This window comes from Heteronotia binoei, chromosome 21, assembly GCF_032191835.1.
Source record: "Heteronotia binoei isolate CCM8104 ecotype False Entrance Well chromosome 21, APGP_CSIRO_Hbin_v1, whole genome shotgun sequence".
In the NCBI taxonomy this organism is placed as follows: Eukaryota; Metazoa; Chordata; class Lepidosauria; order Squamata; family Gekkonidae; genus Heteronotia; species Heteronotia binoei.
In genome coordinates this window covers 23,516,598-23,538,649 of record NC_083243.1, presented here as the reverse complement: position 1 = coordinate 23,538,649, position 22,052 = coordinate 23,516,598, and the positions used below count along the sequence as shown (strand labels likewise).

Here is a 22,052-nt window from a genome sequence, read left to right as displayed (position 1 = left end):
TTTTAAGTGCAAACAAAGCTCAAGCTAACTACGGCAAACATACACATTCTGAAATCCAAAAAAGTAAACAATGTCATTTGCTGGGGGTTCTTTTTTTCTTTTTTGGATTTGAGGCGGGATTTACTTATGCACACCTTGGTTATTCAGTAACCCAAACAACCCATAGTTATCAGAAGGAGAGCCAGTTTGGTGTAGTGGTTAAGTGTGCGGACTCTTGTCTGGGAGAACCGGGTTTGATTCCCCACTCCTCCACTTGCACCTGCTGGCATGGCCTTGGGTCAGCCATAGCTCTGGCAGAGGTTGTCCTTGAAAGGGCAGCTGCTGTGAGAGCCCTCTCCAGCCCCACCCACCTCGCAGGGTGTCTGTTGTGGTGGGGGAGGAAGGTAAAGGAGATTGTGAGCCGCTCTGAGACTCTTCGGAGTGGAGGGCGGGATATAAATCCAATATCTTCTTCTTCTTCTTCTACATATGAATGAATAAGTTTTTATAACACTTGAGCTACACTCCGTTCAGAAGACTCAATATATATGGCTAGAAAAGCAAAACAGTTTTGATAACATTAGTCTCTCGGCTTGGCTTCACGAACGAAGATTTAAGAAGGGTGCAATAGTCCACGTTTGCTGCAGGCTCGCTGGTGGCTGACAAGACCAATGTGGGACAGGCAGGTCCGGCCACAGCAGCTGCAGGGAAAAGTCTGATTTAGGGTTGGTCCTGTAGCAGTGCGATTCTTATTTTTCGACCGCAAGTAAGGATGCCCGTTGACCGCGGCTAGCCAACTGGGGTGGAGGAGACGAGCTTTGTTTAGGCCACCTTTTCTAGGCCCCTCTCCATGTGGAGCAAGCAGTGCTGTCCCTAGATAAGGCTGCTTGGTCGTTCAGGGTGCTGCCGAAAAATGCTTTCGTCTCCGGGTTAGCATCAGGCGACCAATACCCTGAACCGCCTACATGCAGGATCGGGACTGCGGCTTCCAGTGGCACCTTCCACCTGCCGTTTCGCCCCTTGCCCATCGCTGCAGGACTTGATGCATTGTGTGGATATGCCCTTCAGGTCTGCGCAGAGGAATTTTTTAGGTGAAGCGCAGTGTGCGCGGTACTGGCTCCACCCTTTCACCTGGGGGTCATCTGCCATGGCCCAGTAAGCCGGGACGCTGGCAGCGAGTCCTCCAGGTGGTAGGTGTTACATTAACGAGCTCTATCTGCCCGGGTTTGATGTTAGAGTTTTCCTTCTCTTAGGCTGGCGAGGTTGGTGGGCCCAGCCTGCCCATCCGGTTATACCGCCGGACATTCGGTCGCACCATGACGTAGCAAACTCTGTGAAAACGGGGGGGACCAGCGAGAAGGTGTTGCTACGGATGCAGTAATGCAGGAGAGGCCATTGCAGTGACCATCTGCCAGGCATAGCCAGACAGTGACCACGCGGCGTTCACTACACCGGGAGAGGAGAGGCTATGTATTGCGCATGCACTTTCCCTGGGGGGGTAGGATTCCCAGAGGGAGCCCACCCCCCACCCCCCATAACATTAGTACATTTCAGAATACAGCTACACAGTTAGAATTTAGTCAAGCGTAAAGCATAGTTTCTACAGTAATGTAGAGAGCATAATGAAAAAACTAAGTCCCAACAGTGACTTTACCCTGTTAGTCTACATTTTCCCAGTTAGAATCTAAGTCCCAAGTCCCATTTAGAAAGGCATGACCAGCATAGAGACAGTCTCCTGTCTCTAGTGCAGTTCACCCCCCTTCCATGGTTTGACTGGCATAGAGATCCCCCTGTCTCTATCCAAGTCAGCAACTTTTCTCTAAATCCCAGGGTTTTTAAACAGGTTTTCCCCAGAAACTCCATCACTTATCTCTATTTCATCATCAACTTATCATATATCAAGAGAGCCAGTTTGGTGTAGTGGTTAAGTGTGCGGATTCTTATCTGGGAGAACCGGGTTTGATTCCCCACTCCTCCACTTGCAGCTGCTGGAATGGCCTTGGGTCAGCCATAGCTCTCATAGAAGTTGTCCTTGAAAGGGCAGCTGCTGTGAGAGCCCTCTCAGCCTGACCCACCTCACAGGGTGTCTGTTGTGGGGGGGAGAAGATATAGGTGATTGTAAGCCGCTCTGAGTCTCTGATTCAGAGAGAAGGGCGGGGTATAAATCTGCAATTCTTCTTCTTCTACATTCCAGAATCTGCAGATGGATCTACAGATGGCTATTATCTTGCTTCCTGCTCATACCATATAAGGCTATTCCTGTTCTGAGATAGCTCTTTACCTTTCACCCACTTTCTCTACTGACCTAGATTCTCAGCCGAAGTTGTTAGCTGTTAGTAATATGAATGCTTAATAGTGCTGAATAACTTGGCGCTGGAGAGCTTGTGGCCAACTTCATAAAGAGACCCAACCCCCAAAAAAATTCTGCCACGGTGTTGTGTGTGTGCATGCGCATGCATGTCTGGAAGTCATGGCAACTTCTGGCAACCCCTACTTGTCAGGTCTGGGGTTATCTTCAATAATGACTCTCCATGGTTTCAGGATTAGTGTTTATTGTAAGATAGATGATGGACGCTGGTACTCCATTGTTGACACTGAAAAGCACTCACAGGGAGGTTAGTTGTATACTTTCCATATAGCCGTTACATGCGCGCCTTTTGGATTAGGCGCGAGATTAGTTCAAACATAAATTGTTACAAAGCAAAGCATTCTCATACTATAAGCCGTTTCGAAAACACACCATGAGATATCAGCGACCTTGAAGACCAAGCTCTCTCTCAAGGGGTACAAAGCTTTCGGTTTCTCAGTAGACAAAGCAAGACATTTATGCCATGTACAGAAAGGATAAGAAACATGGCAAGGGATCTTGACACTACTGGGGCATGGAGGACATTCAGAGAAGTGCCTTGATACAGCCTGCCTCTGCCTCCCAAATGCTAGTATTCCAAGGAGGTCTCCCACCCAAGTACTCGCCAGAGTTGGCTCTGCTTAGCTTCTGAGATCTGACAAGATCTAGCTTGCCAGGACTATCCATGGTCAGGAATGTTCTTGAATTATATCTCAAATCCTTAGTCTGCAGCAGAAGAGCTAGATTCGAGTGCAGTGGCCCCTTAGAGACCAGGAAGATTTTGGGGGGGGGGGGCGTATAAGCTTTCGAGAGTCCCAGTTGTATCTGGTGAAGGGGGCTTTGGTTCTCAAAAGCTTATCTCCTCAAAATCTTGTTGGTCTCTAAGGTACTACCAGACTTGTATCTATGTATTCCCAATAGCATTTTTTAAAAAATGGTGTGTGAAGTTATCAGTTAGCCAAGAAAATCCTGAGTATTACTGCTGTAAAATTTAGCCATTGTTTTTAGTGTCCATTACAATCACGTTTTAACATTTCAGAACTGGATTCAGACTTTGAAAATGCAACTGCTTTTTCTATCAGTGGCTACAAGCCATGGCAACTGAGGGGAACCTCCGCATCTAGAAGCACTAAGCCTCAGAACCCCAGAGACAAGAGGCAACTTCAGGTGAAGGCCTCAGCCCTTCTGCCCTGTTGTTGGCCCTCCAGAGGAACTAGTTGGCCACTGTGTGAGACAGGATGCTGGACTAGATGGATCACTGGCCTGATCCAGCAGGGCTCTTCTGATGTTCTAATGAAGGCCTCATCCTCTATGCCCTGTTAATAGCCCTCCAGAGGAACTGGTTGTCCACTGTGTGAGATGGGATGCTGGACTGGATGGACCACTGGTCTTATCCAGGAGGGTTCTTCTGACGTTCTTCTGAATGCATCGGCATCTATGCCCTGTTGTTAGCCCTCTCACTGGGTGCAGGGGTTCCTCCACTTTTAGGCCACCCAACCCACCAGCATGGAGCCAGCCGCTGGGGGGTATCCCCACCCCCAAAGAGCTCTGTCATACATGATGTGCCTGGCTCGATGAAGTCACCCAGAAGTGACATCATGCCAGGCATGTTGCATGGGAGTTGCTCTAGCACAGGGGTGGCCAAGGGTAGCTCTCCAGATGTTTTTTTTTGCCTACAACTCCCATCAGCCCCAGCCATTGGCCATGCTGGCTGGGGCTGATGGGAGTTGTAGGCAAAAAACATCTGGAGAGCTACCCTTGGCCACCCCTGCCTAACAATTTGAGTAAAAACTCAACCCTAATAACTTTTTGTATGGTAGCCTTCCCTTGAAACTGACCTGGAAATTCCAACTGATCCAGAATATGGTCATGCAAGCCCTGACAAGAATGTCACAAACAGCACATATACAAGCTGTGCTGTGCCAGCTACACTGGCCCCCAGTGGAGAAGCAAATCAGGCTCAAGCTTTTGGTGTTAACCTATAATGCCTTGAGCAGTCTGGGACCTGCATACCTTAGGGACTGCTTGCTCTGGTCTGTCTCCAGGAGAGCGTTACACTCCATTGAGAATAACCTACTGGTGATCCCTGGCCTCAAAGATATCCAGCTGTTTTTAACCAGAGCTGGGGCTTTTTCGGCCCTGGCTATGACCTGGTGGAACTCTCTGCCTAGCTCCAACCTGGTGCAACTCTGTAAGCAGTTGATGCAATTCCACAGGGGCTGTAAGGCAGAGATGTTCCACCAGGCTTTTCGTTGAGGGCAGCAATGGTTTCCAGCATGTCTGGCACCCTTCCCTTCCGCCCCCCCCCCACCCCTCTTTTTCACTTCAGCCTCCTCCTCGCCCTGCTTAGGAGACTATGGTTGCCAAGTCCCTCTGCTGCTACAGCGGGGGACTTCTAGCACGCACAGCATGATGACATTACCCGGAAATGACATCATCATGCCAGGCACATTGCACGGGGAACACTCTAGGAATTGCGATAAAATGTTTTACCTCCATTCCTAGAGCGTCCTCGTGTGACATGCCTGGCACAATGACGTCACTTCCGGGTGACGTCATCCCATTGTGTTTGTCATACAGCAAGAAGGCTCTTGGGGGGCAGGGATCCCTCCAGTGGCCTCCTCCTTGCCAGCGGGTTGGCGACAACCAAATCAGGGGATCCCTTACCCCCGGCGGGAGCTTGGCAGCCCTAGGTGTGACAGTGACACAGTCTGGAGGGGGTTCACGACTGAATTAGAGATGTATCTTGGGGCTACTTAATAATATGGGAAATATTGTTTTGTTTATTGTTATACTGATGTTTGATTGTTGATTGTTATACTGATGTTTCTAGCTTCTGTAGTACATTGCCTAGAGCCCTGTGCACTTGAGGATAGGGAGATTCATAGATTTAAGCCCCATAAGAGCCCCGGCGATTGCTACGATCAGCAAATCAACATCTTTTGATCATCCCTGGCCCAAAGGACGTCCGGCTTGCCTCGACCAGATTGTGACTGCTCTGAGATTGAGTACAGGGCGGGATATAAATCCAATAGCATCATCGTCATCCAACCTTTGCTGGATCAGGCCAAAGATCCATCCAGTTCCATCTCCAGAGCAGCCAGCCAGTTACCCCAAGAAGGTTTTCAAGTCAACATTAACCCCACAGTTCCCCTGCAACTGATGATTAAAGGTACATGGTAGAATCAGCTCCCTATGGAAATTTGGGCCCTACCAGACTTACTACCTTTCCGTGGGGCCTGCATCTGGGAAACCATATTCCAACAGGTTTTTGGTTGAGGCAAGCGGGCCTCCTCATCTTATTGCTCATATCATCTAACATCTCCCTGTACGGACCAACTATTCGGACGGCTAGATATCAGGCTTACAGCTATGACGTCTATGACACCTACGATATCTATATCTTAATCTATAAAATGTGCTGTACCATCCACGCCGCATATTTTGATTGTTTGTTGATTGTTTTATGGTTTTATTGTTGGAGTTCTACTGTTTTATCGTGCTTGTGATCTGCCCTGAGCCCATTATGGGGAAGGGCAGACTATGAATCTATTAAAATAAATAAATAAATAAATCCTCAGTACTAGTCTCCGTCATGTGAAGATCAGTTATAATCCCAGGAGATCCACGGGGGGCTGCCAGTCGCCAACATGTCTTGGTTAAACTGAGGCTTTTATAACAGAGTGACGCTACAATCCACTAAGAGATGGAACGATTTCTTTCAGCCCAGATCTGGTTTACGGTATTTGTAGGGCCAAGCTGTGTAGATTCGCCTTTGCCTGCTAACTGCATAAACGGACAATCCGCAGCCTGCTGCTAGATCTCCTACCCAATGTGCTGCTGTTTCTTTTTTTTTTAACACACGAAATTAGCGACGAGAGATCTTTCTTTACAAGGTTAAGAGTGATGTATCCTTTTCATTCTGTTTCCTAGATGTTTCCTGCTGTGACTACATCGTCGGTAAGTCAAAAATCTTTAACTGGGGGCCATTAGTGGAACCGATTGATGTCTGCTCGCGCTACGATGATGAATCTCATTGTGTCGCTGTGAAGAATAAAAATTAGCACAAACTGCAGCATTTGCATGGTGGGGGGAGAGAGAACCCCGCTCGACACGGCGCCCTTGAGAGCTGTGCTTGACATAAACATAAACTATATAGTCTTCCAAACTAAATATTAATTTAGCGGTGATAAAATTATATCATAGTATGATTTTCCAGCGCAGTATAATCTATAATTGGGGGGAGGAGGGTCATAGGGTTAAATGTACCCACATATGAGAGATGCCCTGTAGATTGATAACTAACACAGAGAAAGAAGTAGAACAAAGTAGGAGTCAAGTTTCACCTGTACAACCAACAAAGTTTTATTCAGAATGTAAGCTTTTGTATGCATACATATTTCTTCAGACAAGGGGATAGGGCGCAGTGGGCTGAAATACATATAGTTGGTGGGTGAAGAGTGCAAACTGATACAAAGGATCAAATGGCAAAATAGTGTAATAAATTGGAAGACCATTAGCCTGGATAGCAATAAAAGGTAATAAAAGTTGCCTGTTAATTGCTGTTGCTGAAAGTCTAGGTAAAGCAAAAGGACATGTATTTCCTAGTTCTTGTCCACCTAATTTACTTTTTAACATCATTCTATACATTATAAACATCATTCAACTAAAATAGATCCACGTGGGCAGCCATGCTGGTCTGAAAGCAGTAGAACAAAGCAGGAGTCAAGTGGCACCCTTAAGACCAACAAAGTTTTATTCAGAACCAAATAGGCAGTCGTGTTGGTCTGAAGTAGTAGAACAAAATAGGAGACAATTGCACCTTTAAGACCAACAAAGTTTTATTCAGAACCAAATAGGCAGCCGTGTTGGTCTGTAGTAGAACAAAATAGGAGTCAATTGCGCCTTTAAGACCAACTTAGTTTTATTCAGAACGTAAGCTTTTGTGTGGATGCACACCTCTTCAAACTAGGAATGAGGTACAGTAAGCAGAGTCGCATATAGCTGGTGGGGTTTGGAATGCCAAGTGGTACAAAGTTAAAAACCAAGAGCAGAATAGTAACATTAACAAATTCAGAAAACCTTTGATCTGGATTGTATTAGCATGGGAAACCATAAAACAATAACATGTCAGAATGTGAGAATGCCTATTAATTATTCTATTGCTAATAAACCTGGGTCAAAAAGAAGGCATTTCTTTCCCAGGTTTTTCCTGTCCAACTAATTTACCTTTTAACATGTAACATAAATATATACATCACTCTAGTTTGCCATTAGGAAAAAATACATTAAAATATAGTGGAAGATGGGTTTACTATATGTAATGAGATAAACAGCCAATATCCCTTGTTTGAGTATGTCAATAGAAAAGCATTATTCTGATACACTCTCCTAAAAGAGAAATACATTGGAATACAGTGGATATATTGCCATACTTGGTGAAAGTGGGTTTAGCATATGTAATGAGATTAAAAAAAACAACAACAACATCTCTGTTCAGTCCTGGGGAGGTGTTTGTTCCAAGTTTCATAATAGTTTGTAATTCAGCAATTCCCCTCTCCCTTTTGTTCTTGAAGTTCTGAGACTGGGTTTAGCATCTGTAATGAGATAAAAAACCAATATCCCTGTTCAGTCCTGGGGAGGTGTTTGTCCCAAGTTTCATAATAATTTGTAATTCAGCAGTTTCTCTCTCCATTCTGTTCTTGAAGTTCCTTTGCAGTAAAACAGCTACTTTGAGGTCGCCCATTAAATGCTTTGGAAGGTTAAAGTGTTCCCCCACAGGTTCCTCCGTTCCGTAATTCCTGATGTCAGATTTGTGTCCATTTCTCCTTTGGCAGAGGCTTTGTCCTGTTTGCCCTATGTAGAGAACCGAAGGGCATTGTTGGCATTTAATGGCATATATAATGTTGGAAGACGAGCAAGTGAATGAGCCTGAGACGGTGTAGTTAATGCTGTTAGGTCCAGTGATTGTGTTGTCTGGGTGTCTGTGGCAGCAAAGTTGGCACTTGGGTTTATTGCAAGCTCTGGCACCAGTGTCCATGCTCAGATGAGATGCTGTATTGTTGTGGGTGAGGAGTTGTTTGAGATTAGGGGGCTGTGTGCAAGAAAAGGTTTACCCCCCAGTACTTTTGAAAGAGAGCTGCCACTACTCAATAGAGGTTGTAAGTTGTTGATGATACGTTGAACGGTCTTCTTCTTCATCATCTGTGTCATAATCAAATGCAAGTTCCCATGAAACCCTGGGCAGCCTCTGTAATTAATAAAGTGCCACCAAGTCACAACTGACTTATGGTGGCCTTATGAAGTCCCACCTCATGGGGTTTTCAAGGCATGAGATGAGCAGAGGCGCCTTGCCATTGCCTTCCTCTGCATAGCAGTCCCTGTTAGGAGGTCTCTCACTTTCAGAGTTGATCTTCAAATGATCAAGATCAGTTCCTCTGGAGAAAATGTCTGCTTTGCAGGGTGGACTCTATAGTTTTATACAGGGGTGGAATTCTAGCAGGAGCTCCTTGGCAGATTAGGCCACATCCCCTGATGTAGCCAATCCTCCAGTGGCTTACAAGGCTCTTTTTTGTAAGCTCTTGGAGGATTGTCTACATCAAGGGGTGTGGCCTAATATGCAAAGGAGCTCCTGCTAGAATTCCACCCCTGGCTTTATATCTGGCTGAGGACCCTCCCCTCTTCAAACCCTGCCCTCCCTGGGCTTCACCCCTCAAATCTCCAGGTATTTCCCACCCCAGAGCTTAGGGTTCCCAACCTCCCTCTGGGGGTGGGTTTTCCCCCGCTCTTGGAGCCTCCAGCCCACTGGCATAGGATTGGCTAGTGGGGGAGCCCCACCCCCAAGGAGCTCCAACAGCGCCCATCATGCCTGGCACAATGATGTCACCTGGAAGTTACATAATTGTCCTGGGCAAGTTGTGCAAGACACTCTAGCATTTTGGTATAAAACTCTATGGAAAGCCCCCCCTGTCGATAGCCAGGTAGGACCTGGCAATCCTACAGAGCTGGTAACCCTAGTCCCTGTCTTCCTTGGTGCTTGCCCATTTAAGTATTGACCATGGCTGCTCTACTTCCGATGAGCTAGTCTAGGCCATCTAGGCTGCTACGAGTTCCCCTCTATGCCACTGGGAAACTGATGCTCTGGAGTCTCAAGCAGAATAGTCTTTTCTTGCTCCATTCAGAGACCAAAGCAATTTCACAGGGCTCATTTCAGACACAGGTTCCCTTGGACCAAAAATATCGGCCCACAAGTTGAATAACAATTCGAATCCGCGCTCGCAGGAAGGAGTTAGCCGGCAAACCACTGGCTGACATTTATTCACCGAAGGCACGGCGAGAGTCATTTTAAATAGCAATTGATTTAACAAAGAAAATGGAAGCCTGTTCAGAGATAATTTGCAAGCGGAAAGAAGGGCTCCGTTCAAAATGAATAAATCATTCGCGGCAAATAGTTCCCCCCGACTCTATTAGAGAACATTGATTCGGTTTCTCGGGTGCTTTAAAATGATTTGCTCTTAGCATGCTGCCTTCCCCCTGTGCACTTTTTGATACATTATTATGGGTTGGTTGCCTGCTTTTATGACTTCTACTTTCCTCCATGTGCCTCCACATGACAGCTTAATTGTTTACTATGAATTCTGGGACCCGTAATAGCAGCTAATTTAAATAGGCCAGGGTGAACAGCAGACCTTTAGTCATAATGATACAGGCCCTGTTTTCTTTTTTATCTTCCCCTTATTGGTTGTGTGTGCATATTCCAAACAAATGATTATCTCCTGCACAATATTTTTCAAAAATGATTATTATCCAAGGCGCGAATCGGGCATTCGCTAGCGCCAGCCATTCCGAAATAGCTTTATAAAAGAATCCAGTGATTGCCAAATAATAACAAAACATATAAAAATGGGCATAGGATGTCAGACCAGTGTTTTGTCTAGCTCAGCAACCTGTCAGCGGAGGCTAGCCGGGCAAAGCTTCACATAAATTCACAAGCAGAGCCGTTATCTTGCCGTACGGATGAAACCTGCACTTCAAGATTGGTCCAATCGAAGTAGAATAATTCAGTAATTTAGTTTCTGCCTTGTGAGGCGCTAGCATGACTGTTTTAAAAAAACTGCCCCCATTTCTCTTTTTTTTTATGCTGAATTCATCCTGTTAAAATCGGTTTGGACAGCCACAGGGTCAGCCCTGCCACTAGGCAAACTAGGTGATTGCCTAGGGTGCTGACCTTCAGGGACACTGAAGTGGGTGCCCCCCCCCATGTGATTCAGCAACGTTATCAGCACAGGGGGAGCACGAGAAGTTAGCCTTACCTAGGGTGCCAGACAATCTAGGCTGGCCCTGGATAGCCATTTTAGTTCTTGCTTTTTGGTCATTGGTTTAGTTTGATAGATTTGTTTCTGATGCCAAGCCAGCTGGAACTGCATTCTTGTGCATTCCCGCTCAAAAAAAAAAAAAGCCCTGGTGTAAAGTATTGTGCTGATTTGCCAATGCAAAAAGACTGTTGAATTCCAACTCCCTGATTTTACCTTGGACACTTCTAGCATCTCCTATTTTTGAAAGTAAAATTTCTTTCTCTTGTTACCATTGGAGTCAGATCATAATTGTAAATGGTTTGAACAGCATTTCCCCCTTAACCAGGAATGGGGGAGGATCGGGGATACTGCGTAAAGCTCCTTTCCATCCAAGGCAAATGGATTTTTTAAACATTTAACCCAATAGAAGAAGAAGAAGACTGCAGATTTATATCTCGCCCTCCTCTCTGAATCAGAGACTCAGAGTGGCTTACAATCTCCTATATCTTCTCCTCCCACAACAGACACCCTGTGAGGTGGGTGGGGCTGAGGGGGCTCTCACAGCAGCCGCCCTTTCAGGGACAACTCCTGTGATAGCTATGGTTAACCCAAGGCCATTCCAGCAGCTGTAAGTGGAGGAAAGGGGAATCAAACCCAGATCTCCCAGATAAGAGTCCGCACACTTAACAATTACACCAAACTGGCTCTCCACAATGGCCACAACAAAGAAGGCTCGTCTGTGTGTAGTTGCTGATTTTGATCATTTGCAGACTGGCACCTGCAGAAGGCACTAATCACTAATGGTGGGGTAATAAGAGGAGAGCTGTACATGCACAGAATAGGAGGAGAGCTATTCATCCATAGAATAGTGACGATTATTCTATGTACATATTAAGTTGACAAGAAATGGTGGATGGAGAGGAGAGTTGGTTTTATACCCCACCCTTTACTTCCTTACAATCACTTTCCCTTCCTCTCCCCTCAACAGGCACCTTTTGAGGTTGGTGAGGAGAGAAAGTCCTGAGAGAAGTGGGTCTGGGCAAATGTCACCTAGCAGGCTGCATTTGGAGGAAAAGGGAATTAAACCCGGTTCTCCAGGTTAGAGTCCACCACTGTTAACCACCAGGGGTGGAATTCTAGCAGGAGCTCCTTTGCGTATCAGGCCACACACCCCTGATGTAGCCAATCCTCCGAGAGCTTACAAGGCTCTTCTTTGTAAGCTCTTGGAGGATTGCCTACATCAGGGGGTGTGACCTAATATGCAAATGAGTTCCTGCTAGAATTCCACCCCTGTTAACCACTACACCAAACTGGCTCCACACCACTAGAAGTAGGATTATTGTAAATCCTCAGAGAGCCAGTTTGATGTAGTGGTTAAGTGTGCAGACTCTTATCTGGGAGAACCGGGTTTGATTCGTCAGTCCTCCACTTGCAGCTGCTGGAATGGCCTTGGGTCAGCCATAGCTCTCATAGGAGTTGTCCTTGAAAGGGTAGCTTTCTGTGAGAGAGCTCTCTCAGCCCCACTTACCTCACAGGGTGTCTGTTTTGGGAGGAAAGGTAAAGGAGATTGCAAGCCGCTCTGAGATTCAGAGTGTAGGGCAGGGTATGAATCCAATATCTTCTTCTTCTCACTTCTTCCGTGGAAGCTTGTTGGGTGATCTTGAGCCAATCACGTTCGTTCCGCCTCGGCTGTTGTGAGACAACAGAGGAACAGAGAATGCTGTTCTGAGCCACTCTGAGTAACAGTGACATCTGAATAGGCAAATGCAGAAAGAAAAGACTTGTGTGTCCCCTGTACATGGATGTTCCCTGTAGCCGCTACAACTTGTAAACAGGCTGTGTAAAAGGGAAGGAAAAACTTGGCCATGTTTTTAGATTTTAATTCATACCATGTTGAATTAACCCTGAAGACGGAACCTCTCAATATTAAAAGCAGTCCATTGAGACCAACAAGTAGAAACCTTTCTCCAAGCAGCCTACTAAAACGGAAATGCAATTTTTTTCCCATTTTTTCCCATTTGATGCTCACCTTGAAGTCAGCTTGTAAATATGTTTCTCTTACTGAGCTCTTAGTATGTTTTTCCCTCCTAGTTTCCATAAGGCCCAGTTCGTATTGCAGGAAGAAGGCAAAGGAATCGAGTTTCTTTATAAACTTCCAATGACCGTTAAATAAATTTGCCAGCACTGTCTAGCATTCCAAAGTATCAACGCTTTCACATTTTGATGGAATGCATTTAAAAAAATGGAAGAAGGATAGCAGCAACGCTATCCGAGCACCATGCATTAATCACGGCAATCCTGTTCTCGTCGTATATAATCAGACCCTTTCAATGCTCCATTAGATTTCATCACGGTTATTCAGCCGCCTTTGTAGGGAGGTTTTTGTTGCTGCTATTTAGCCAGCGTGTGCCAAAGAGCGGCATTCAAGGGCAAAAGGCTGGAAGGATGCCTCCGGTGGCAGACCAATCAGAGCAGGTCTCTTTTGAACAGCTGCAAAGCAAAACCAGAAGGGGACAATTTGCGGTGGAGTGACGGACAGCAGAGCGTAACCCCTCCCTTATGTGCTTTTTCCACGCCATCACCTCTTTCCCCCACCAAGTTGCTACCACCAGCTACAATTCTGGATGTGTTTGGTGCTTCATGAGGAAAAACAACTGAAGGGGGGGTAGACGCTGTGGTTCAGCGGTAGAACATCAGCTTTGTATGCAAAAGGCATCAAACTGGAGAACCAGTTTGGTGTAGTGGTTAAGAGCAGCTGGGTTTGATTCCCTACTTCTCCACATGCAGCCCACTGGGTGATCTTGGGGCAGTCACCGTTCTCTCAGAGCTGTTCTCTCAAGAACAGTTGGCTAAGAGCTTTCTCAGCCCCATCTACCTCACAGAGTGTCTGTTGCGGGGAGAAAAAGGAAAGGAGATTGTCACTCTGAAACTCTGAGTGAAGGGCAGGGTATAAATCTAACTCTTCTTCTTTCCCCATAGTAAAAGGGATCAGGTAATAGGTGATGTGGGGCCGGAAGGCAAGGTAGCATAGTATAGTCCAGGGGTGGCCAAATTTGCTTGATATAAGAGCCATGCAGAATAAATGTCAGATGTTTGAGAGCTGCGAGACATGAGCATCAGATGTTTGAGAGCCACAAAGAAGGAAGGAACAAAGGCAGAGAGGCAGGCAAATAGATGGGAGGAAAGAGGGAGAGATGGAAAGGAAGCAACTTTTAACTTTAAATGCATTCTCCAAGTTGCTAGCTGGCTTGGCTTGGAGAAATGATTTAAAGAGACAAATGCCTTCTCCAAGCTGGTTGATGTGGTCGGGGCCCTGAGAGCCACACAATATGTGTGAAAGAACCACATGGGGCTCCCAAGCCGCAGTTTAGCCACCCGGCTATAGCCCATTCTTGTTGTATCTCGGAAACTAAGCAGAGTCAGTACTTGGAAGGGAGACCCCCAAGGAAGACTCTGCAGAGGAAGGCCATGGCCAACCACCTCTGCTTCTCACTTGCCTTGAAAGCCCCTTGCTGGGGTCACCATAAGCCTTGAATGGAAGACCGCCAAGGAAGACCATGGCCAACCACCTCTGCTTCTCACTTGCCTTGAAAGCCCCTTGCTGGGGTCACCATAAGCCTTGAATGGAAGACCGCCAAGGAAGACCATGGCCAACCACCTCTGCTTCTCACTTGCCTTGAAAGCCCCTTGCTGGGGTCACCATAAGCCTTGAATGGAAGACCGCCAAGGAAGACCATGGCCAACCACCTCTGCTTCTCACTTGCCTTGAAAGCCCCTTGCTGGGGTCACCATAAGCCTTGAATGGAAGACCGCCAAGGAAGGCCATGGCCAACCACCTCTGCTTCTCACTTGCCTTGAAAGCCCCTTGCTGGGGTCACCATAAGCCTTGAATGGAAGACCGCCAAGGAAGACCATGGCCAACCACCTCTGCTTCTCACTTGCCTTGAAAGCCCCTTGCTGGGGTCACCATAAGCCTTGAATGGAAGACCGCCAAGGAAGGCCATGGCCAACCACCTCTGCTTCTCACTTGCCTTGAAAGCCCCTTGCTGGGGTCATTATTGGCTGTGACTTAACATCACCTGACACGCAGGATGGGTGATGTGAAAGAGCTCAGGCTGATCCTCTGGAGAACCACTGCCAGTCAGAGTGGACAACAGTGATCTTGGTTTGACTCAGTGTTCAGCAGCTTGATGTGAAAGTGCCTTCTGGATATGCAATAACCCAGCTACTTATTGATCTGTTTCCAACCCTAAGGAAGCTGTCAGGGGATAATTTCCCAACATTTAGATTGGGACAATCATGGCTTTCTCTCTTTTAAGATATGATGTGTGACCAGGCTTCTTCACACAGTATGTTTTTTAAAATGGCTACTTAAAATGGAATGCGTAAATATTAAAAACCTAGGTTTGCAAATAAGAGTGTTACAATTGTGGTTGTTTGTGCATACAGAAAATTTGGCTTGGATTCCCTGTCAAGTGCGTACTTTAATTTTTTATTTAAAAAAGGGCTTTTTTGCATATTAGGCCGCATACCCCTGATGTAGCCAATCCTCCTAGAGCTTACAGTAAGCCCTGTATGATGAAGAAGAAGAAGAAGAAGAAGAAGAAGAAGAATTACAGATTTATACCCCGCCCCTCTCTCTGAATCAGAGACTCAGAGCAGCTCACAATCTCCTATATCTTCTTCCCCCACAACAGACACCCTGGGAGGTGGGTGGGGCTGAGAGGGCTCTCCCAGCAGCTGCCCTTTCAAGGACAACCTCTGCCAGAGCTATGGCTGACCCAAGGCCATTCCAGCAGGTGCAAATGGAGGAGTGGGGAATCAAACCCAGTTCTCCCAGATAAAAGTCCTCACACTTAACCACTACACCAAACTGGCTGAAGAGTGGCTACATCAGGGGGAAGTGGCCTAATATGCAAAGGAGTTCCTGCTACAAAAAAGTCAATTAAAAATATATTTATTTATAGAGAACCAGTTTGGTGTAGTGGTTAAGTGTGCGGACTCTTATCTGGAAGAACCGGGTTTGATTCCCCACTCCTCCACTTGCACCTGCTGGAATGACCTTGGGTTAGCCATAGCTCTGGCAGAGGTTGTCCTTGAAAAGACAGCTGCTGTGAGAGCCCTCTCAGCCCCACCCATCTCACAGGGTGTCTGTTGTGGGGGGAGAAGATATAGGAGATTGTAAGCTGCTCCGAGTCTCTGATTCAGAGAGAAGGGCAGGGTATAAATCTGCAGTCTTCTTCTGCTTCTTCTTCTATAATTGATGACCTGCAATACTCATAGTGGGAATTCCCCTTATGGCTCAGTGATGGGAGAGACTAGCAGCGAGGGAATAAGCCAGACAAACTCTTTGCCACTGTTCGTCCCGCCACAGATACAGGCAGCCTCCTCCATTGCAGCCAGTGACCTGAAGCTGTACTAAGATGTACCAACTGCTGAATTATGGTCTCAGGCTGTACCTTGGATTTATGGCCTTCTTATTTTAATCTGTATGTATTTATGAGATTTTAAATTTGTTGTGTTTAATTTGATATGTTTTACTTTTTGTTAGTGTAATGTTTTAAATGTTGTAAGCCGCCCTGAGCCCACTTTGCGGGATAGAGCTGGGTATAGATTGCAAATTACATTCAAGTAAATTAAGCTGAGTCCAGCATGGCTGCCAGGCACCCTCTGCCACCGTGGCTGGACTGCAGTGGCTTCTTGGAGTCTTCTTCCACCACAGCTGGCTGGGCCACAGCGACTCCCAGGCATCCTTCAGCACTGTGGCCTGGCTGGATGGCACAGCTGCTGGTGTCCTTTGACACTGAGGCTGTGCCCTCTGTGGATATGAGCATCCAACGCCAGGCTGAGCTGTAGTCGCTCTGTTCTGAACAGGTAAGAGCATTGTCTACGGTTGCCAGGTCCTACCTTCCCAGCAGGGGGATCTTCAGGTCTTCCTGGGAGCTTCATGCGGAAGTGACGTCATCACATCACCAATGTCACATTCTAGGTTTTGGGCAAAATTGTATGGTTTGAATCCAAATTTACCATAGAGTTTGGACCAGAAACTAGAGCATTACTGTGCAACATTGATGGTGTGATGATGTCACTTCCGGGGGATGTCATCATGCTGCGTTTTGGGCATTTACAAGTGGAGTTTCCCCCTGCTGGCCAGCAGTGAGGAGGAACCTACAAAAGCCGGGGAAACCATACCCAGACCAGGGGGCGGGCAACCCTAGCATTATCTGTGCATGTACAAGCAATGTAAGTGTATCTGGGGAGATTTAATATACTTAAATCTCATATACTTTAACGTTGATTTCAGATTTTTCTGTGAACTTGAGAAGTGCACCATAAGAACATAAGAGAAGCCATGTTAGATCAGGCCAATGGCCCATCCAGTCCAACCCTCTGTGTCACACAGTGGCAAATTTTATATACACACACACACACACACTGTGGCTAATAGCCACTGATGGACCTCTGCTCCATATTTTTATCTAAACCCCTCTTGAAGGTGGCTATGCTTGTGGCTGCCACCACCTCCTGTGGCAGTGAATTCCGCATGTTAATCACCCTTTGGGTGAAGAAGTACTTCCTTTTATCTGTTTTAACCTGTCTGCTCAGCAATATTTGCAGGGGAGAAATCTGCTTAGCTTCCACATGCCACAGGATCTGCAAATTTAGCTATCCAAAGATGGGGGCCACAGGTGGCTATTTGCATATAAGATTTATCCCTTATTTCTCACCTCACAATGGCCCTGTGAGGCAAGGTAGGCCAACAGCAAATGGCTGGCCCTCTTTCTGCTTTGCATAATGTATGGAACATAGAGGCAAGAAGCACATCCTCTGTACATGCTCAGAGGCACTCTCCTTCCTTTGACTATGAGTTCACAGATCCAAAGACTGTAGCTTAGCACTGACCATGAGAACATCTGGGAAGGGGAAGGGGTAGGAGAGTGTATTTGTTCCACATCATTCTACCTGCACTCATGTGGCTCCCAAAATAACTTCCAACACAATTAAGAAATGCAAAGCAACTACAACAATAATAGAGTATCCCTGACATAAAAGCACTTTTTTTAAAAAAGGCAATAATAGGAAGGCCATAGAAGCATAAAGAATACTAGCGATGCATTAAGAGGACGTGTTAAAAGACTGTATAATTACGAGTGTTATAGCAGAAAGTGAACACAACTCACAAAAGAAAAAGGTCAGCAGGAAATCAATCAATCAATCAGGGCCTCCTCTGTGCCACAACAGAGGAGGCCCTGCATGTCAATGAGGTTTTTTAGATTTCTTTTCTTACACCCCACTTTGTTCTCCAATGGGACCCAAACTATCTTGCAGCGTTGTTCTCTTCTCCTCCATTTTGTCTTCACAAGACCAACCTGGTAAAGTAGATGAGAGAGAGGTCACCCAGTGAGCTTCCATAGCAGAACAGGGATTTGAACCTATGTTTCCCTGACACTTCAAGCACACTGGCTCTCTTTCAGAAAGTAACTTTTATTGATGTGCAGGGAAACAGGCAGTCACGTCACGTATAAATACCTCTGTTTTCAAACGTCTGTTTGGACAAGCTAATATGATCTCATTTCTTTCCACTCTCCTCTCTCTCCTTCGCTACCTCCCAGCTCACAAGAGGCCAGGGAGCGTCCTGCCTTTGTTCCTCGGGATTTTGCTTTGTCTGGGACTGCTTTTGACACTCAGCCTCTACTGCAGCAGCACAAGGCAAGATTTCAAAGTCCTGGAAGACGTTCAGTCCCGGCTCGTTATCGTCTCCGTTCAGATCAGGCATGTCGCTTTGAAATGGTGGACTTGGTTTATGAGGCAGTAGGCCACCATAGGTGCGGAACTGGGATCGTGCTGGGCCTGAGACAACGGCTGGCGTTCCAAAGAGAACATCTGAATGAGCTTCAAAAAAGCCTTTGAAACCAAACTGAAGGCAACCGGTTGTCTTCTGGTGGAATAATGGAACCGCTCATGGTCTGTGCTTTCCTTTTCCTGTCTTGGTTGGATGATTGCTCGGTTGCCGTAATACAATTACACCCTGCTGGTAATCTTCATTACAATTAGGTCCCCATTGTGTCAGAAGCTTGAATTATTGATAATATTATTCTGATTTCAACCTTGGAACTGAGGGGAAGAAAGCCACGAAGAATATTAAAGGATTGCCCGTCTGGTTTTTAGAGGAAATCATTACAGCACACACGAGACATTATTTTCAGCTTCCACATCTGTAACAATAACTGTTGGATCTTCCTTATGTGTGGAACACAGCTCAACCACCAAGAAATCTTAGCTTCTGCCCAAATCTCATCTGGTTCCCCCCGCCCCTGTGACAAGTAGCTTCCAAATTTCCCTCAGATTTGCCATTTGACCAAACCTAGATATTTGTCACACCTTGATCCTTTCTTTTCCCTGAGGAACTAGGGATAGTTTGGTTCTCCACCTTCTAATGTACCTTTGCAATAAGCCTATAAGGTAGATTAGGATGAGCAGGGCTTTTTTTCATAGCAGGAACTAATTTGCATATTAGGCCACACCCCTCTTAGGTACCCAATTCTCCAAGAGCTTACAGGGTTCTTAGTACAGGGCCTACTGTTAGCTCTTGGAGGACTGGCAACATCAGGGGTGTGTGGCCTAATACGCAAAGGAGTTCCTGCTACAAAAAAAAGTTCTGAGGATGAGAAAGTGTGTGAAAGACAGGCCCAAGTCCCATGGCCACATGAGGGATTTTAACTCATGGCTTCCCCATCCTAAAATGAACATTAAGAGGTGCCCTGCTGGATTAGACCAGCAATCTGACCCACATAGTGGCCAAACAGTTCCTCTGGAGGACTAACAACAGGACATAGAGGCCAAGACCTTTCCCTCATGTTGCCTCATGGCACTGGGATTCAGAACTTTACTGTCTCTAAATGTGCAGGTTCCCCTCACTCCCTTTGGCTAGTAGCCTAGCCAGCCACTGATAGATAAATCCTCCATGAATCTATCTAATCCCGTTAGAACTGTCTAACGCCTGTGGTAATCACTACATCCTCTTTCAGCTAATTCCACATTTTAATCGTTTTTCCCCTCCTGAATCTATTGCCCATCAGTTTCATTGGATGCCCTCGAGTGCTAGTATGTTGAGAGATTATTTTCTTTGTCAAATCTCTCCACCCTATGCATAGTTTCATAAACCTCTTTCATGTCCCCCCTTAAGTTGCATGTTAGCTGCTACACCACGCTGGCTCTCGCTGTAATATCTGCTCGCTCACTGAAATTAGTTGCACCGTGAATTAGATCATTCCCATTTTCATTTTTGGCTTGTATTTTGTGGCCAGGGTTAAAAAAGCTGGGTTGCATGTCATTTGATACCTCTGTTCTACCTGTATTGTCACTCACTGTTGATTTTTTAAAATATGACCGATTTCCCACTACCTTACGCTGCTCTCACGTTCCTCTTCTCAGTGGGGCTTCCTTCCGATTTCACACTATCTGCCCCAGGGCTGCAACTAGCGTTGGCTTTTTCGCACAGCAAACAGAAACCTCTAAAAACCAGTTTCTGTTCGCGGTGCAAAAAGGCCGCTAGCTGCAGCCCCAGGGCAGATAGTGTGAAATCGGAAGGAAGCCCCGCTGAGAAGAGAATGTGAGAGCCGCGTAAGGCGAGTGGGAAATCAGTCTGTGTGTTTTAAGTCATGAATAGCAGTCCCAGGCTTTATGGAAAGGAGCTGCCAAAGCATATTACCACACAACTAACGGCCAAGCTACATGATACACCAGACGCATGTCGGGTCACTGGTGTGTGACCGGACTCACAGTCAGATAAACATCCAAGGAACTCACCTTTAAAAGTGCTTGTTCCTTTGATGCTGTCAGGGAGCAGGGGAGGGGGAGCTTTCAATTTTCCACCCTTCCATGGGGAGCCAGAGAAATAGGGCAAAAACTCTTCTCACATCCCTTTCAGCTGGCAAAAGCCAGGTGGGAGGGAAAGCAGAAGCCCCTCTCCCTCAGAGTTTTCCCTCAAAGTGACAAGTGAACGCTTTTTAAGGTGAATTCTCCTGATATATGTCTCACCGGGAATCTGGTCACACAGCCATGACCCAACACAGAGCAGAGGCTATGGCTCAGTGGAAGAACCTCTCCTTGTCATGCAGAAGGTCCCATCTTCAATTTTTGGCATTTTCAGTTAAAAGAAACAGGTAGGAGGTGATGTGAAAAACCTCTGCCAGAGACTCTGGGAAGCCACTACCAATCTGAGTAGACAATATTGACCTCATAGAATCATAGTTGGAAAGGACCCCTCCCAGGGTCATCTAGTGACTAGTCCAACCCCCTGCACAATGCAGGAAACTCACAAATACCTCCCCCTAAATTCACAGGATCTTCATTGCTGTCAGATGGCCATCTAGCCTCTGTTTAAAAACCTCCAAGAAGAGCCCACCACCTCCCGAGGAAGCCTGTTCCACTAAGGAACCACTCTAACTGTCAGGAAGTTCTTCCTAATGTTGAGCCGGAAACTCTTTTGATTCAATTTCAACCCATTGGTTCTGGTCTGACCTTCTGGGGCCACAGAAAACAATTCCACACCATCCTCTATATGACAGCCTTTCAAATATCACCTCTCAGCTGCCTCCTCTCCAGGATAAACATGCCCAGCTCCTTCAGCCTTTCTTCTGTGGTCTAGTAGTGGTCTGATTCAGTATAATTCATAGGTTCCTGTGTTTACATGTGAGGCATTATCGTGCAGTCATGCCCTTAATTACAGAAAAGCCAGTGACATTTCTATAGTCAGTTCTTGGTTTAATAAAACACAGTATGTTATGGACAAACTGACTTCTTATAAACAGTGTCAAACTCCTCTGTGACGCTTTTGCTAAGATTTTAATGCCATTTATCGTTTACCAGAATTGCTCTGAGAGTCTGTAAAACTTAACAAGGTGTAAAAATGCCTCGTGTTTTTAAAATTGTGATAAAAATAGTATTTTAACAGAAGGCTCCTGTCGGTGTCTAGGTTTCGAGTCACATGGGACGCTTGGGATCCAGAGGTGCAGTTAGCAGATGCCTCCACCCAGGGTTTTTTTGTAGCAGGAACTCCTTTGACTATTAGGCCACACCCCCTGATGTAGCCAATCCTCCAAGAGCTTACAGGGCTCTTAGTTCAGGGCCTACTGTAAGCTCCAGGACTGGCTGCATCAGGGATGTGTGGCCTAATAGGCAAAGGAGTTCCTGCTACAAAAAGAAAAGGCCCTGCCTCCAGGGTGGAATTCTAGCAGGAGCTCCTTTGCCTATTAGACCACACACCCCTGATGTAGCCAATCCTCAAATTGCTTACAAAAAAGAGCCTTGTAAGCTCTTGGAGGATTGGCTACATTATGGGGGCATGGCCTAATAGGCAAAGGAGCTCCTGCTAGAATTCCACCCCTGCCTGCCTCCATCCCAGTTGGGCTATCATTGCCCAGCTGTGT

At 46.3% G+C, this 22,052-nt stretch overlaps 1 protein-coding gene across 1 annotated transcript in view; it reads left to right on the top strand.

Annotated features, from left to right (window-relative positions):
* Positions 1-18,762, top strand: part of C21H14orf180 (chromosome 21 C14orf180 homolog) — a 29,328-nt gene extending 10,566 nt beyond the window's left edge. The window contains exons 3-4 of the mRNA XM_060262635.1: positions 6,260-6,286; positions 18,234-18,762. Coding sequence (XP_060118618.1) covers positions 6,260-6,286; positions 18,234-18,436 — 230 coding nt within the window. The 3' untranslated portion in view covers positions 18,437-18,762. The remainder of the gene's footprint in view (positions 1-6,259; positions 6,287-18,233) is intronic.
* Positions 18,763-22,052: the final 3,290 nt, after the last annotated feature.